Source organism: Rhinoderma darwinii, chromosome 5 (assembly GCF_050947455.1).
Source record: "Rhinoderma darwinii isolate aRhiDar2 chromosome 5, aRhiDar2.hap1, whole genome shotgun sequence".
Taxonomy (NCBI): Eukaryota; Metazoa; Chordata; class Amphibia; order Anura; family Rhinodermatidae; genus Rhinoderma; species Rhinoderma darwinii.
The window spans coordinates 285406778-285421639 of record NC_134691.1 but is presented as its reverse complement, the minus strand read 5'-3'; the positions used below and the strand labels follow the sequence as shown (position 1 = coordinate 285421639).

At 41.6% G+C, this 14862-nt stretch overlaps 1 protein-coding gene across 3 annotated transcripts in view; it reads right to left on the bottom strand.

The window, feature by feature from the left end:
* Positions 1-327: 327 nt before the first annotated feature.
* The window catches only part of DAZL (deleted in azoospermia like), a 102990-nt gene continuing 88455 nt past the window's right edge, over positions 328-14862 (bottom strand). For 2 of the 3 annotated variants that reach the window (XM_075827234.1, XM_075827231.1), the window contains 2 exons: positions 10813-10899; positions 328-3253 (listed from right to left, as the gene is read on the bottom strand). In XM_075827234.1, the coding sequence (XP_075683349.1) occupies positions 3182-3253; positions 10813-10899 (159 nt within the window). In that variant the 3' untranslated portion in view covers positions 328-3181. The remainder of the gene's footprint in view (positions 3254-10812; positions 10900-14862) is intronic. The other variant, XM_075827233.1, reaches the window with a different exon arrangement.

Sequence of the window (14862 nt, the reverse complement as noted above, 5' to 3'; positions counted from 1 at the left end):
TAACAATTTTTAAAGTGTCGGAAAACCTCTTCTCACAAAATCACGTACATTTACATTGCTAGTAGTGCCAACTTCCTGTTTAACGACATACATGTTTGTGATGGCGATCAGAGAAGCTCTGCTCACACATGCTCCTGCAGAAGGTAGGCTGTGATTGACAGCTTCACGAACAAAGGATCAGAGACGATACCGACATTTACCGCTTTCGGCGGTATCCATGCTGGATCGATTCCCACATAGGAATAAGGCAGTTAAAATTCCACTTATGTAATGTGCTTCATGTATTCGTAAAACCATCATGCCGCAGAAAGGACTGAATCACCTTGATTTAGGTTTATATATGCGTATTTTATTATAGAAAACTTCAACTATAAGCAAACTTAACACTACAAATGGTAGTTTTGGTAACATTCCCGTTTTTGTATGAATGTATTCATTCGTCATGTACAAAATAGTTTGTTATAAAAACAGGATTCCCAGTAGTCCACAAGAAAAAAAAACAAACACAAAACACATCTCAACATTTTATAAATAACTGGTTGCAGTAGCATCATAAAACCAACTGTCATACACTGAGGGCAACAGCCAGAAAAAAAAAAAGCAGTTTATTTTTTCCTCAGTATAATTTTTTTTGCTGCCCTCAATACATTTAAGGAGGATCTGTAACTAGTTTAGTAATGCCTAATCTCCTAAATAATTTAATGGGTGCTGTCCTGCTGATAATTCCAGTGAAAATAGTGTCCCAAAACAATTAAAAAGTTATGCGCTTACTTCTAAATATGCAAATAAGGCTGTACTAGCCAAAGGGGCAGTAACGCTGCGCTCTTTCTGTGGGCGGTGTTTGTGTTGCCTATATGATGCTGTCCCATCAACGTCATACAAATTCTCCCCTTCCGTGCACAAAGTGATCTCCGTGTCAATCGCGAGATGACTCTGTGTTTACACTTCTGGCCTCAGCGCTCATCCAGGAGGACCGTCCCCTGCATCGACAGTCTCATCCAGGAAGACAGTCCCTGGATGAGCGCGGAGGTGATGTGTTGAAGAAGCTGCAGCCAGAAATTTTAACACAGCGTGATCTCGCGATTGACACGGAGATCACTTTGTGCACGGAAGGGGAGAAGTTGTATGACGTTGATGGGACAGCTGATGGGAAGATGCTGTAAGACGCTGATTGGACAGAATCATATAAACACCGCCCACAGAGAAAGCAGTGTTACCGTCCCTTTGGCTAGTATAGCCTAATTTCTATATTTAGGAATATGCTCATAACTTTTAAAATAAGCGTTTTGGGACAGAATTTTCAATTGAAGTATCAGCGTGACAGTTAGGAGATTACGCATTGCTAAACTAGTGACAGATCCGCATTAAAACTGATCTTTCTTGATAATTACCAATATAAAAACTAGTGTAACTATTTTAAATCGCACGCAAAAACGTTAGACCATTGTAGTCTTTAAAAAGCGTATGTTTGTCACTGGATTAAACTGCAACACCATAGTCCTGACGGCACAACCACCACATAATGGGGGATTCAATTTCCATAATTTAAAAGGCATTTAACAGTCATTTTCTACAGGGAGAAAGTGTCAAAAGAAAATGTCTAGAACTAAACAATCCAATGTTAATGGTTAAGATAGAATTTACATAGTCACAGCTCCTTTCCAGTCTTCCACTTCCAGATCGGAGCATAAACAAATTGTTCTTATGTTGTCCACTGCCGAGAAGCCTCCTTCAGCAGGTTAAACACATCTCCTATAAAGCTTCAGGCACCTGCACAGAGGCTGTATGCACACACAGAGTCTCATACGGTTTCATTTTTTTTATGTATTTAACTCGTACAGAACCTCACAAAAAAAAAATACCTCTGTATGACTAACAATTTTCTAGTTACTCAATTACACATAGAAGTAGAATTACAATGGGAATTTTAACTACAGCATTTATGGTTATAAAATCTTTTAAAAACCCTACATAATTTCTGTTAAAAGAATAAACTATAAAACTACTGTTTATCTAACATATTTAGAAACAGTTTAAATCGTACCCAGCCATCTAATCTTCTGAGGATGATTCTTGTGTGGCAGCAACATGACTGTGCCTCGAAGATCAGGAGAACTAACAGTTGTAGTATGATTAAACAGTAAAAGTGTCCTAGAAAGGATACTTTCTATTCACTTAGAGGTAGATCCAACATCTTATTCCCATCAGCTGTGTAATATATCTGTAAGAAACTAGTACGGTTCAGTGCTCCCTCCTCCCAATCAACATTTCTGTATCTACCTTAAAGTGGACCGGTCAGCTCTCCTGACGTGTCTGTTAATATATACTTGAATTTCCCATACTATAACAATTCTGGAGCATCTTTTCTTAGAACCCTTCCCATTATTCTTAATATAAATGTATGAATTAATTGACAACTGGGTGTGTCACCAGTTTGACACTGTCCTATCAGTGAGGAGAGAGATTGTAGGGACACGCCCCTTTGACAAGAGGAATAGTAACAACCAGTTGTCAATTGATACATATCCAGAAGGAATAACAGAGGAACGCCACAAAGTTGTTGTAAGAAAAGGTGCTCCAGAAATGCTATTTCATGCAGAATGCAAGTATGTATTTACATAATCTGTGTAGGAATTTAAAAGAGCAAAGTACAAAACATATTAAATTGGTGTGTAGTGTCACTATCGGCTAGTGCGTAACATTATAGTGCAAAAATAGTATACTATGCATCTACAAAACAATTCAAAATTAGCAGTTATGGGGAGAAAAAAAACCAAACAAGGCACACTTCTAAACTATAGGAAATCAAGTGGTGAACGTGAACAAAACGTGCAGTCAAACAATCACCCATGTGTTACCAATAAAAAAGGAGATTTTAGTGTAGTACCATACTTAACACTTAGAGTGGACAGAATATGTGAGTAGAAAGGTCAACCATTAGTAGTGGCAAATACGGTGTGAGCTCCAACATGTGATAATTATAAAAGTGCTTGGTGTTCAGTAACTGGTGGTAAGTGCTAACAGCAAACTAACGTGTACACAGCAAGCTAGACTGAATAGACAGCCAGATGTTTGCTGCACAGTAAAATTCTACAATATGTGCATTCAAATAAATATGTAAAAACCAAAACAGAACAAATACAAAACAGCATTAACAGAATATTAACTGCCACAGAATGACTTAAACTCCGGCTTTATCAAAGGTCGGCTTAAAAACAGGTCTGCTTCTTCTAAACTGATGCACTCTTCTGTCCTTTAAAGAAGAACAAAAAGGTATTAAAACAAAAGTCAAAGTCACACCTTGTCAAAGCATCGAGACTGATCACAACAGACTAGTTAAATTTAGCGTATTACAATATTTTATTTATTAATGATGTATATATCAATGCATAGAACTGAAGGTATTGTCCGGTATCTAAAAATTATTCTAACATTAGAGTAAAGCAACATTTTCGGATTTCAGGTGAACACCGTCACCATGGATGCAATGTCAATGAGTGCTAATGTCAAGTTGCAGCAATTGGTTGACACGGCCATGTGACATTCGGTCCCTATGGACACAATGTTACTGAGGCCTAGTGTATACACTCCAGATATTTTGAGTCATGTAACTAGCAATTACTGAACAAGATCATCCATTGACAAATAAATGAATTGATTAAATTCTGCTTTTTTTTGCCTGATCAAAGCCAGTGAGCTTCTTTAACGTCTTCACAACAGCCATACGATGCCTGAAAGGGGTTTAATGTGTGCAGTGCTGCTTCAGTGTGAGCAGCGCCGCACTCCGGTCTGCCAGCTCTCCCCACAAGCGCCAGCATCTCTACCCCCTTAGCTTGATCAAACCAGCATGTAGAGTACAGCGCTGCACTTTTGTCTCGCGGTTCTCTCCCAAATGGAGTCTACGGCCAGAGCATGGCAAGCACTATGGCAGGGGACTCCTGTCTTGGGAAAGCCGTTGACGTCACTGTAGATAGCGCCACTGAAGCTTCCTCTAGGAGCAGAGTCCCTGGCCAGAGCATTGCCAATGCTTTGGCTGGAGACGAGCCCGACTTCAATGTCATAAGGACAGTGACGTCAGGGGCTCCCTCTAGAAGCGAAGTCCCTGGCCAGAGCGTTGCAGACGATTAGGTCACATACTCCGCTTCTAAAGGGAGCCCTTGACATCACTGTCCATATATGGAGTGATGTCAGGTGCTCCCCTTAGAGTGGAAACCCTGCCCAGAGTGTCGGCAACGCCCTTCAAAACAGCTGATCGGCGGAGGTCCCGGGATTAGGACCCCGAACCATCAGCTATTGATGGAGTTTCCTGGGGATAGGCAAATTTTTAGGGACTGGACAACTCCTTTAAGATACAGCTTCTATGTATCCTGTATACAGAGAAGCTGTATCTTGCAGGCAAATTCTAAACCATCAGGTCAGCAGAACGGACAGCTTTGGTGAAAACTGGTCCTGCGTGTCTGACATGCAGGATCCAGCGGTTATCGATCGCCTCTAAATTTCACAAACTTAAAAAAGAGACGATCGTTTTTAGCTGGATTTCATGGCTCCAGATCGTGCTGGGAAAAAGACAAAATTTTGGAATAAAGAAAAGTGGAAAAAGCCACTCCTCCACTAACTGAAGCAAGTCCTGTGGACAACAAGAAAAAGAGGAGAGCGCTCCAGCATAGAGAAAGCGAGAGCGCGCCAGCATTGAGCGAGCCAGTATAGACAGAGAGCGCCAGCATAGACAGAGAGAGCGCGCTCGCGAGCATAGAGCTCTTTGACCACAATAGAACTTGTTACTCTGGCAATACTGCTAACGTGGGATCACCTGAATGATTCTAGTAGGCGACGACAAAGCATTGCCAGACTGATTGGGAATAGATGCCCCTTAGGTTGGGGTAGGTGGAGGAATAAGACCAGGAAGGCAGAGGCCATAAAAAATGGTTGGAGAGAGCCCCCTCTGGGGTACACAATGAACCAGCAGGGAGAGAAGGCAAGTTGGATATCAATCCCAGTGGGCCACAATAGTCTTAAGAAGTGGACAAGTGCGATACGGATTATAGGGAAAGGCGTCCATGGAGAATTTTACCCAGAAGGACACTGTAGCAAATACATTTGAATGGAGAAAAGAAGGTAAATGATTTGAAGGTACTCCTCATTGCCAGAACAGGATATCTTCCAGGTATGGTATGGAAGAAAAACTTCTGAAGTGGAGAACTGCCATTACCATGGCGAGTTTGGTTGATGGGACACGAGAAGCAGGCACCAGGCCAAAGGGAAGTCTGAGGCAGCGCTGGTAAACCAGGCATTGGAGATGTGGATACCAGATATCCACCGCAGAAGAAAAGCTTGAAAACTGTCCTCAGGGACTCTTTCCAAAAGTGTCTGAACCTGACCAAAATTATAGAAGGCAAAGTAGAGCCAGACTCGTCCTTCTTGACCAGACGCAGAAGGGCCAGGAAGGGGTGGCTGAACCTGCCCTTCTCTAACTAAAAGAACGAGCTAGGGCCTACAAAGAACCATGCTTCTGGGATGAGCCTGAACCATGAGTCCCCGAAAAGTAGGGCCCTGCTCACAACCGGAGAAGTTCTGGGTGTTGGCTAATCATGCAGAGTTAGGGGCGCACTCGTGCTCATTCTGGGACAAGTGACAGCTCCCAATGCCAGTAATCCCTGAGACAACCTAGGTCAGTACTAAACGTTAAAAAAACAAAAAAACAAGTGTTTGGAAGACAAATCAGCTGTCCAAGCTTAGAACCAAAATCGCCAAGCGTTGTCTTGTATTCTGAGGAGCCTTGCGGTGTATTCTCCGAAAGGAAAATTGAATGGTACAACGCCACCTTAGTGTTTCCAGACAAGGGATAATGATAGTCTAAACCAGAGGAGAAACGTGTGGGTCAACCAAAGGTTGAGCCGGCTGCTTAGCAAGGAGGACTTCAGATCCAGACTTGGAGTGGGCTTCATCTGGAGCATCTCCCAGTCTATATTAATAAAGCTTCCGCACAGGACAGCCATGGCAGCAATGATAGCATTTAAGTCTGATTAGGATCAAAAACTTATTAAAAGTAGGTCCATGGCCTGTGAAAGGGGTGCGAGCCTCTCCTGTTCAGGGACGTGGACATTTCAAGGTCCAGGGGGAATCAGACCTGGTCATTTTTACATGAATTACTGCACGCGGGGCCTTCACACTGAGGTGTAGTGGTCGGCTTCCTGGGAAGAGGTCAGTTGGTAGACAGCCCAGGATGTCCTAGGGAGTCCAGTTAGGAAGGTTATCTGGATGCTTGCAGACTGAGGATCCTGCAAAAATGGCAGAAACGAGATCCTGGTTGCCAAGAGTTCGTGCCACGATTACCATGAGCTGAGCTAGCAGAGACCTATTCCCACCCGTGGCTTCCGAAATGATCGCATCCACTTGGGTACCAAACAGCTGGCACCCCACGAATGAATAGAAGTCAAGTACTACTATGTTGCCCTGTTGGCAGACCAGCAATTAAGCCAGGCAGTACTGCGGATAGCAACAATATAGGTGGATGCACCAGGGAGAGTGACTAAATAGAATACTGACGACGGGTAAGAACTAACAGATCCAACCAGTTTTTGGGGCCTGCAATGTGAGGAGGACGCGTGTGGAAAGTCCAGAGAAGGCTGCTCAGAGAGACTAATCAGGATTCTGCAAAAGGCAAGACAGGTACTCCCATTAATAAAGGGGGTATTAGCCACCCAGTGTTACCTAGATTTAGTTAGGTTAAGGCCTTATTCACACAAGCGTTGAATACGTCCGTGTGATGGCCATTAAAACAGCGGCCACCACACCCGACGAATGTATTTCAACAGGGCCTGTTTTCGTAACTCCCATAGAAGTGAATGGTAGTTACGGAAGCAGCGTAGAATACGAGGTGTACGGTTTCCTTAACTGTCATTCACCTCTATGAAAATTACGAAAACAGCGTAGATCAGTGAGTTACGCAGTTTTCTACTTACATGGTCCAAAATTACAAGTGGCAGCGGGAACGCAGAAAGGATTGCAGAGATAGGTGGGACCCGCATCTATGTGACATTTATGGCATACCCTTTAGATGTGCCATAAACACTGAATGTATCAACCAAATTTTACCATCAGGAACATTTATTTGTGAAAAACACCAAAATGTAGAGAAAATGTGCATTTTCGAAATTTAAATGTATCTGCTTGTAAAACAGATAGTAATACCACACGAAATAGTTGCTAGTTCACATATCCCATATGTCAGCATCATTTTTGAACGTCCTTTTATTTTTCTAGGAACATTACAAGGCTTATAAATTTAGCAGCAATTTCTCACATTTTCAATACAATTCCAAAACCTATTTTTTTATGGACCAGTTCAGAAGAGGCTTTAAGTGGCCTATATATTAGAAACTCTCCATAAATCACCCCATTTTAAAAACTACACCCCCAAAGTATTAAAAACAGCATTTAGAACGTTTCTTAACCCTTTAGGAGTTACAAAGGAATTAAATCAAAGGAAGTGAAATTTACCAATTTAAATTTTTTTTTGCAAAAATTTATTTGTAATACATTTTTTCTTGTACCACAGGTTTTACCAGAGAAACACAACTCTCTTCATTGCCCAGATTCTGCAGTTTTTAGAAATGTCCTAAATGAGGACCTAGTATGCGAATTCACTAAAACACAGGCCTCAGAAGCAAAGGAGCACCTAGTGGATTTTGAGTACTCCTTTTTATTACAATATATTTTAGGCACCATGTCAGGTTTGAAGAGATCTTGTGGTGCCAAAACAGTGGAAACCCCCAAAAGTGACCCCATTTTGGAGACTACACCCACCAAGGAATTTATCGGGGGGTATAATTAGCATTTTGGCACAACATGTTTTTTTTTTTTAGTTATCACTAAAATGAAGACATTTATGAAGGGTCTCAAAGTGGGGTCTGGTCATTGTATTGCGGTACAGAGGACAGGGATATTAAATGTCCATGGACCAGTGGGTTCTCACTTCTGGCTTTTTAGCGAGACCCATGTTGAGGACTAACCCCCAATATTTTTTCATTTTGGAACAGTTAGAGGAATGCCACCTACTGGGCTGGGCATGAAAAAAAAGAAAAAGGGTGTTCCAAAATAAATTTCTGGGCATAAAGGTTGGTTTGGTCCACCATAAGCTGGATCAAATCAGAAAAAAAACAATAAAAATAAAAAACATTACAGACAGCCCTACTGTCTGCACGTGAATTTCTGTCACAGCAGTAAATTCTGGGATTTGGGGGGTGTAATTGGTTGGGGGTGACCAATCAGAACTGGCAGTTCCAGGCAGAACCTGGACACTAACCGTCTGCGACTACGAGGAGGTTCCTCGCTGTCACTGAAGGAGGACGAGAGCATGAACTCCGGTTCTTCATCGCTCGCTGTGTCTGCATTAGATGCGGTCATTGCATACGCCTCTTCAGCAGTGTCTTGCTGCCGTCTTATAAATGTGTGCATGTATGTATGTATGTATATATATATATATATATATATATATATACATACATACACATATACATACACGCACACACACACACACACACACACGCACTACCGTTCAAAAGTTTAGGGTCACTTAGAAATGTCCTTATTTTTGAAAGAAAAGCAGTTTTTTTCAATGAAGATAACATTAAATTAATCAGAAATACACTCTATACATTGTTAATGTGCTAAATGACTATTCTAGCTGCAAACGTCTGGTTTTTAATGCAATATCTACATAGGTGTATAGAGAACCATCACTCCAGTGTTCTAATGGTACATTGTGTTTGCTAACTGTGTTAGAAGGCTAATGGATGATTAGAAAACACTTGAAAACCCTTGTGCAATTATGTTAGCACAGCTGTAAACAGTTTTGCTGTTTAGAGGAGCTATAAAACTGACCTTCCTTTGAGCTAGTTGAGAATCTGGAGCATTACATTTGTGGATTCGATTAAACTCTCCAAATGGCTAGAAAGAGAGAGCTTTCATGTGAAACTCGACAGTCTATTCTTGTTCTTAGAAATTAAGGCTATTCCATGCGAGAAATTGCCAAGAAACTGAAGATTTCCTACAATGGTGTGTACTACTCCCTTCAGAGGACAGCACAAACAGGCTCTAACCAGAGTAGAAAGAGAAGTGGGAGGCCCCGCTGCACAACTGAGCAACAAGACAAGTACATTAGTCTCTCTAGTTTGAGAAATAGACGCCTCACAGGTCCTCAACTGGCAGCTTCATTAAATAGTACCCGCAAAACGCCAGTGTCAACGTCTACAGTGAAGAGGCGACTCCGGGATGCTGGCCTTCAGGGCAGAGTGGCAAAGAAAAAGCCATATCTGAGACTGGCTAATAAAAGGAAAAGATGAATATGGGCAAAAGCACACAGACATTGGACAGAGGAAGATTGGAAAAAAGTGTTATGGACAGACGAATCGAAGTTTGAGGTGTTTGGATCACACAGAAGAACATTTGTGAGACGCAGAACAACTGAAAAGATGCTGGAAGAGTGCCTGACGCCATCTGTCAAGCATGGTGGAGGTAATGTGATGGTCTGGGGTTACTTTGGTGCTGGTAAAGTGGGAGATTTGTACAAGGTAAAAGGGATTTTGAATAAGGAAGGCTATCACTCCATTTTGCAACGCCATGCCATACCCTGTGGACAGCGCTTGATTGGAGCCAATTTCATCGTACAACAGGACAATGACCCAAAGCACACCTCCAAATTATGCAAGAACTATTTAGGGAAGAAGCAGGCAGCTGGTATTCTATCTGTAATGGAGTGGCCAGCGCAGTCACCAGATCTCAACCCCATAGAGCTGTTGTGGGAGCAGCTTGACCGTATGGTACGCAAGAAGTGCCCATCAAGCCAATCCAACTTGTGGGAGGGCCTTCTGGAAGCATGGGGTGAAATTTCTCCCGATTACCTCAGCAAATTGACAGCTAGAATGCCAAAGGTCTGCAATGCTGTAATTGCTGCAAATGGAGCATTCTTTGACGAAAGCAAAGTTTGAAAGAGAAAATTATTATTTAAAAAAAAAATCATTATTTCTAACCTTGTCAATGTCTTGACTATATTTTCTAGTCATTTTGCAAGTCATTTAATAAATATAAGTGTGAGTTTTCATGGAAAACACAAAATTGTCTGGGTGACCCCAAACTTTTGAATGGTAGTGTATATACACACACATTATATATATATATATATATAGTATACACACACACACACACACACACACACACACACACACACGTACGTAGCTCTTAACTGTAAAACAGTTGCATACTTTTTTTTTTCCACATAAAACACTAAAAATGCGAACAGTAACAGTTTTTTTTATAAACCCTTACTAACGGACAAGCTCACAGACTGACGCGACTAATTGACAGTGACAGACTGTCAAGTGATGCAACAGATTGACGCGACAAGTTGACGTAGACAAGCCAGACAACTACCTATATAGTAGTTACCGTTCCCAGACTACTACAATTATCGGGAACAGTTTTAGGCTTGAATAGACTGATTGGTGGGTCTCTATAGACCCACCAATTACATTGATTGTCGGCAATGGACCGCTATGATGAGTCCATTGCCAGTGACAGTGAAGTGTCAGCTGTCGGGGACAGCTCATCCCCTGGTTCCCAGACACTGTCCCTTAAGAGTGAGCTCCGTAACTGTTTAGTAACTACTTCCTGGTGCGGGAGGTAACCTCTCGCCAGGACGTATAGCTACCGACTCGTGCGGCCAGGGGATAAAGAAGGAACACACTGCAGATAAATGTTATTTAACTAAAACAAAACTCTACTTAGGACAATTTATTCTGATTCTTTATGTACCTTTAAATAATCATCTTGTGATCTTTGAAGCCTCCCATCTCCATTCAGAAGACATGATAAAATGGTCTGAATGCTTCTATCCACTTTCTGGAATGTCAAAAGCATTAATAAATTTTTTTTTTTTAGAATGTAACAGATTGTTATGAACAATTTTCTATGAAAAGGACTATAAAGCCTGAAGAAGTCCATTTATGTGCTAGATCAGCAAAGATAGCTACTTAAATTACTTTTAATCATTACCATTAAAAGGTATATATAGACTTCGGGTATGTTCACACGCAGTGTTTTCAGGCGTAATTTGGGCGCCCCTAATGTGCCTACAAACATCTGCCCATTGCTTTCAATGGGTTTTACAGTGTTCTCTTCCCACGAGCCTTAATTTTACGCATCGCTGTCAAAATACGGCATGTAAAATGACGGCTCATCAAAAGAAGTGCAGGACACTTCTTGGAGCCGTTTTTCATAGACTATTGAAAACAGCTAAAAAAAACGGCCGTAAACAACGCTGCGAAAAACGCGAGTTGCTCAAAAAAAGTCTGAAAATCAGGAGCTGTTTTCTCTTGAAAACAGCTCTGTATTTTCAGACGTTTTTTGTTAAGCGTGTGAACATACCCTAACAGGACAAACAGTATGTAACAAACATCAGGGTTGTATATAGTCACCGCAACCCACAAATGACAGAGCCTAACCTCTTTATGTGTGTCGTACAAATGATGCAAAACAGAGGGGTGTATGTCTATTCAGGGACCACCAATTATATCAGCCTCAATGTTCGCAAAAAACTAAAAACGACATCAATAGTAGTAAATGGGTGGATCTTACCAGACTTATGCATGGCTTCACCACATATCTTCTGCTAGAATTGTTGACAGAAGGTTCAAAAGGCTTTTTCATAGCAGGTCTGTAGTTGAATAAAACAGCAGAATCTGTCCCTATCTCACCCTACTTTCAAGAGAAAAACAGGGCAGAAATTCAGTCCTGTTCGGGACCCTAAATGGAGACTGGCCCATAAGGCCCGGCCCTGACCCTATGCTACAAAGACCTTATACATAGTCCTACCATCCCAACGTGTTTCTTCCCTCTTGGGAGTCAGAGGATTCACAGAAATATATATATATAAAAAAACAAAGTTACCACATTCAGACAGATTAAGACCGCAGCAAGGGTCAAAATTGTTTTAAAAGATAAAAACAGGAGGGCATACAAATGTAAACGCATGCCACATCCAATAAGGCAGAGTTTGGGGTCAAAATCATTCAAGTGCATAAAACACACTGATTACATATGATAGTGGGTACATAGTTCTACTGAAGAAAAAAAATATAAAAATAAAAAGGCCAGGTTTTTAGCATTACCATAAGTCTGAAAAAAGGAGCTAACTGGGGTCACAGAAAGCTAAAAGCCATGAGTGGAGCACAGGCTCTAATAATGACAGGCAGCGTGAAACCATTCATAAGCAGCACTCAATGACACGCTTCCGTTCGTCCTGGTTTGTTATGCATGTCCCTTCAGCGATGGCCTGGGCAGCTCCACGGGATAGAAAATATACAAGAAAAATTGGTCCGCTCACTTGAAGTAAGGACACTACATTCTATAATTGATCGGTGCACAGACAAGAGAGCTACGTCAGGAGTAGGTAGAGATCCAAGGAACAAAGTTAGAGATCCACTACACGATATATGGAAAAATACAAAACTGCTTATTTGAATCAAAATTAAAACAAGAAATAAAAAATTCTGGGGAGCGAACGCCCACGCGGTTCAAACTTTTCAGTTAAACGTTCGAAACGCGTAGGCGCTCCCCCCTGGGATTTATAATTTCTAGTTTTAATTCAAATAAACAGTTTCGTATTTTTCCATATCATATCGTGTGCTGGACCTCTAACTTTGCTCCTTGGAGCTCTACTGGATAGCCAGACCCAAAAAAGCTGCGCTATCTTTAAGCTATCTTTAGGCGGCACATCTGTCTTGGTGTAACAGCACCGTGACTACGATGCATGGTGTGTCAGCTCCAACTGTCTTGTCGTCTGACGCCAAGTGGCGTGAGGATGCGTGTCCGACCGTCCCCTCGGCGCGATATGTGTAACGCCGACAGGAGGCGGGGCCTGGGTACACATTAAAAGGGACGAACGGAAGCTCGTTATTGAGCGTGGCTTATGAATGGTTTCACGCTGCCTGTCATTATTGGAGCCTGTGCTGACCTCATGGCTTTTAGCTTTCTGTGACCCCAGTTAGCTCCATTTTTCAGACTTGTGGTTATGCTGAACCCTGGCCTTTATTGACCCACCACTGTGGGAAAGTAGTGTTTTTTTCTTGTGCAGTAGAACTATGTACCCACTATCATGTGTAAGCGGTGTGTTTTATGCACTTGAATGATTTTGACTCCAAACTCTTTCTTATTGGATGTGGGCATGCATTTACATTTGTATACCCTCCTGTTTTCTCATAAAACAATTTTAACCCTTGCTGCTTTCTGAATTTGTCCGAATGTGGTAACAATTTTTTTTTAATATATATTCTGTGATGACTCCCAAGAGGGAAGAAACGCGTTGTGATGGAAGGACTATGATGATCTGCGCTGTTCTCCTGAAACTAGGGTGAGATAGGGACAGATTCTGCCGTTTCTTCAACTACAGACCTGCCTCTGAACCTTGGGTCATCAATTATCATGGAAGATATATGGTGAATCCACAAGATCCACCCATTTACTACTATTGATGTGGTTTTTATTTTTTGCGAACACTGAGGCAGATATAACTATAACTGATGGTCACTGAATAGACAAACCCGTTTAGCATCAATTGCACGACACACAAAAAGAGGGTAGGATCTGTCATTTGTGGTGACACACACACACACACACATATATATATATACACACACACACACACACACACACACACACTTTAACCCCTTAATTACACAGTCTAGTTTGGGCCTTAAAGGAACAGTGTCATGGCAAATAATTTTTTTTATATGTTAAAGATGTTAGTGCTTTAATAAAAACGTTTTTATTCATTTGTGTGTTTGTGTTTTACTTTTTCTTATTTTTACACTTTTTCTTCCCTATGGGGGCTGCCATTTTTTGTTCCATTTCTGTGTGTGTCGATTAACGACACACACAGACATGGAGTACGGCAGCCACAGTCCCATAGGGACTGCGAACGGCTCCCGTCCCATTGACTGCCGTGTACGGCGTCTGTGTGGGAACTGCGCATGCGCCGCTCCCACACAGTCCTATTCGAAATTGGCGCCGTCCGGCGCCATTTTCCTGTGGACCGGAAGTCGCGGCCGGACTGTAATATTACTACTTCCGGTCGCGGCTTCCGGACTTGTGCACATGGAACAGCGGCAGCAAACGGAGCGGACGGGCCAGAGGGAGCCGCGGCGGCAGGAGCAGGTAAGAGATTTCAATGTATGTTAGTGTTTGTGTGTGTTTACTACTATATGTAAACCTACTACACTGTGGGTTACCTCAAAAAATGGCGACACGCAGTGTAGCAGGTTAAACCTTTCAAACCCCTCGTTTATCCCGGCACTAGCCAGGATAAAGGAGGGGGGGATGCTGAGAGCTCACTAGAGCGAGGGCTTTTAACCCAATGTTGCAATGCTGCAATTTTGGGAACAGCCCCATCTAGTGGCCAAAAATGGGTAGTATTATAAATTAGAAATAATTTATAATATTACATGGCTCGTGCCAAAAAAAAAAAAAAAAATTTGAACAATGTTTAATCACCCACACACTAAATGTTTAATTTTTAAAAAAAATACATGTTTTTAGGGCAACACCATGCCTTTAAGGCTCAGACCCCATTTTTCAAATCAGACATGTAATTTTATCTGGTAAGAACTTTGGAATGCTTTTATTTAACCAAGCAATTCCGAGATTGTTTTTTCATGACTCATTGTACTTTATGTTAGTGGTAATGTTTGGTCTATACCTTTTAGTGTTTATTTGTGAAACACCTACATTGAGAAAAATTATCCATCTTTCTAAATTTTACTGTATCTGTTTGTAAGACAGATAGTAATACAACAAAAAATAGTTCCT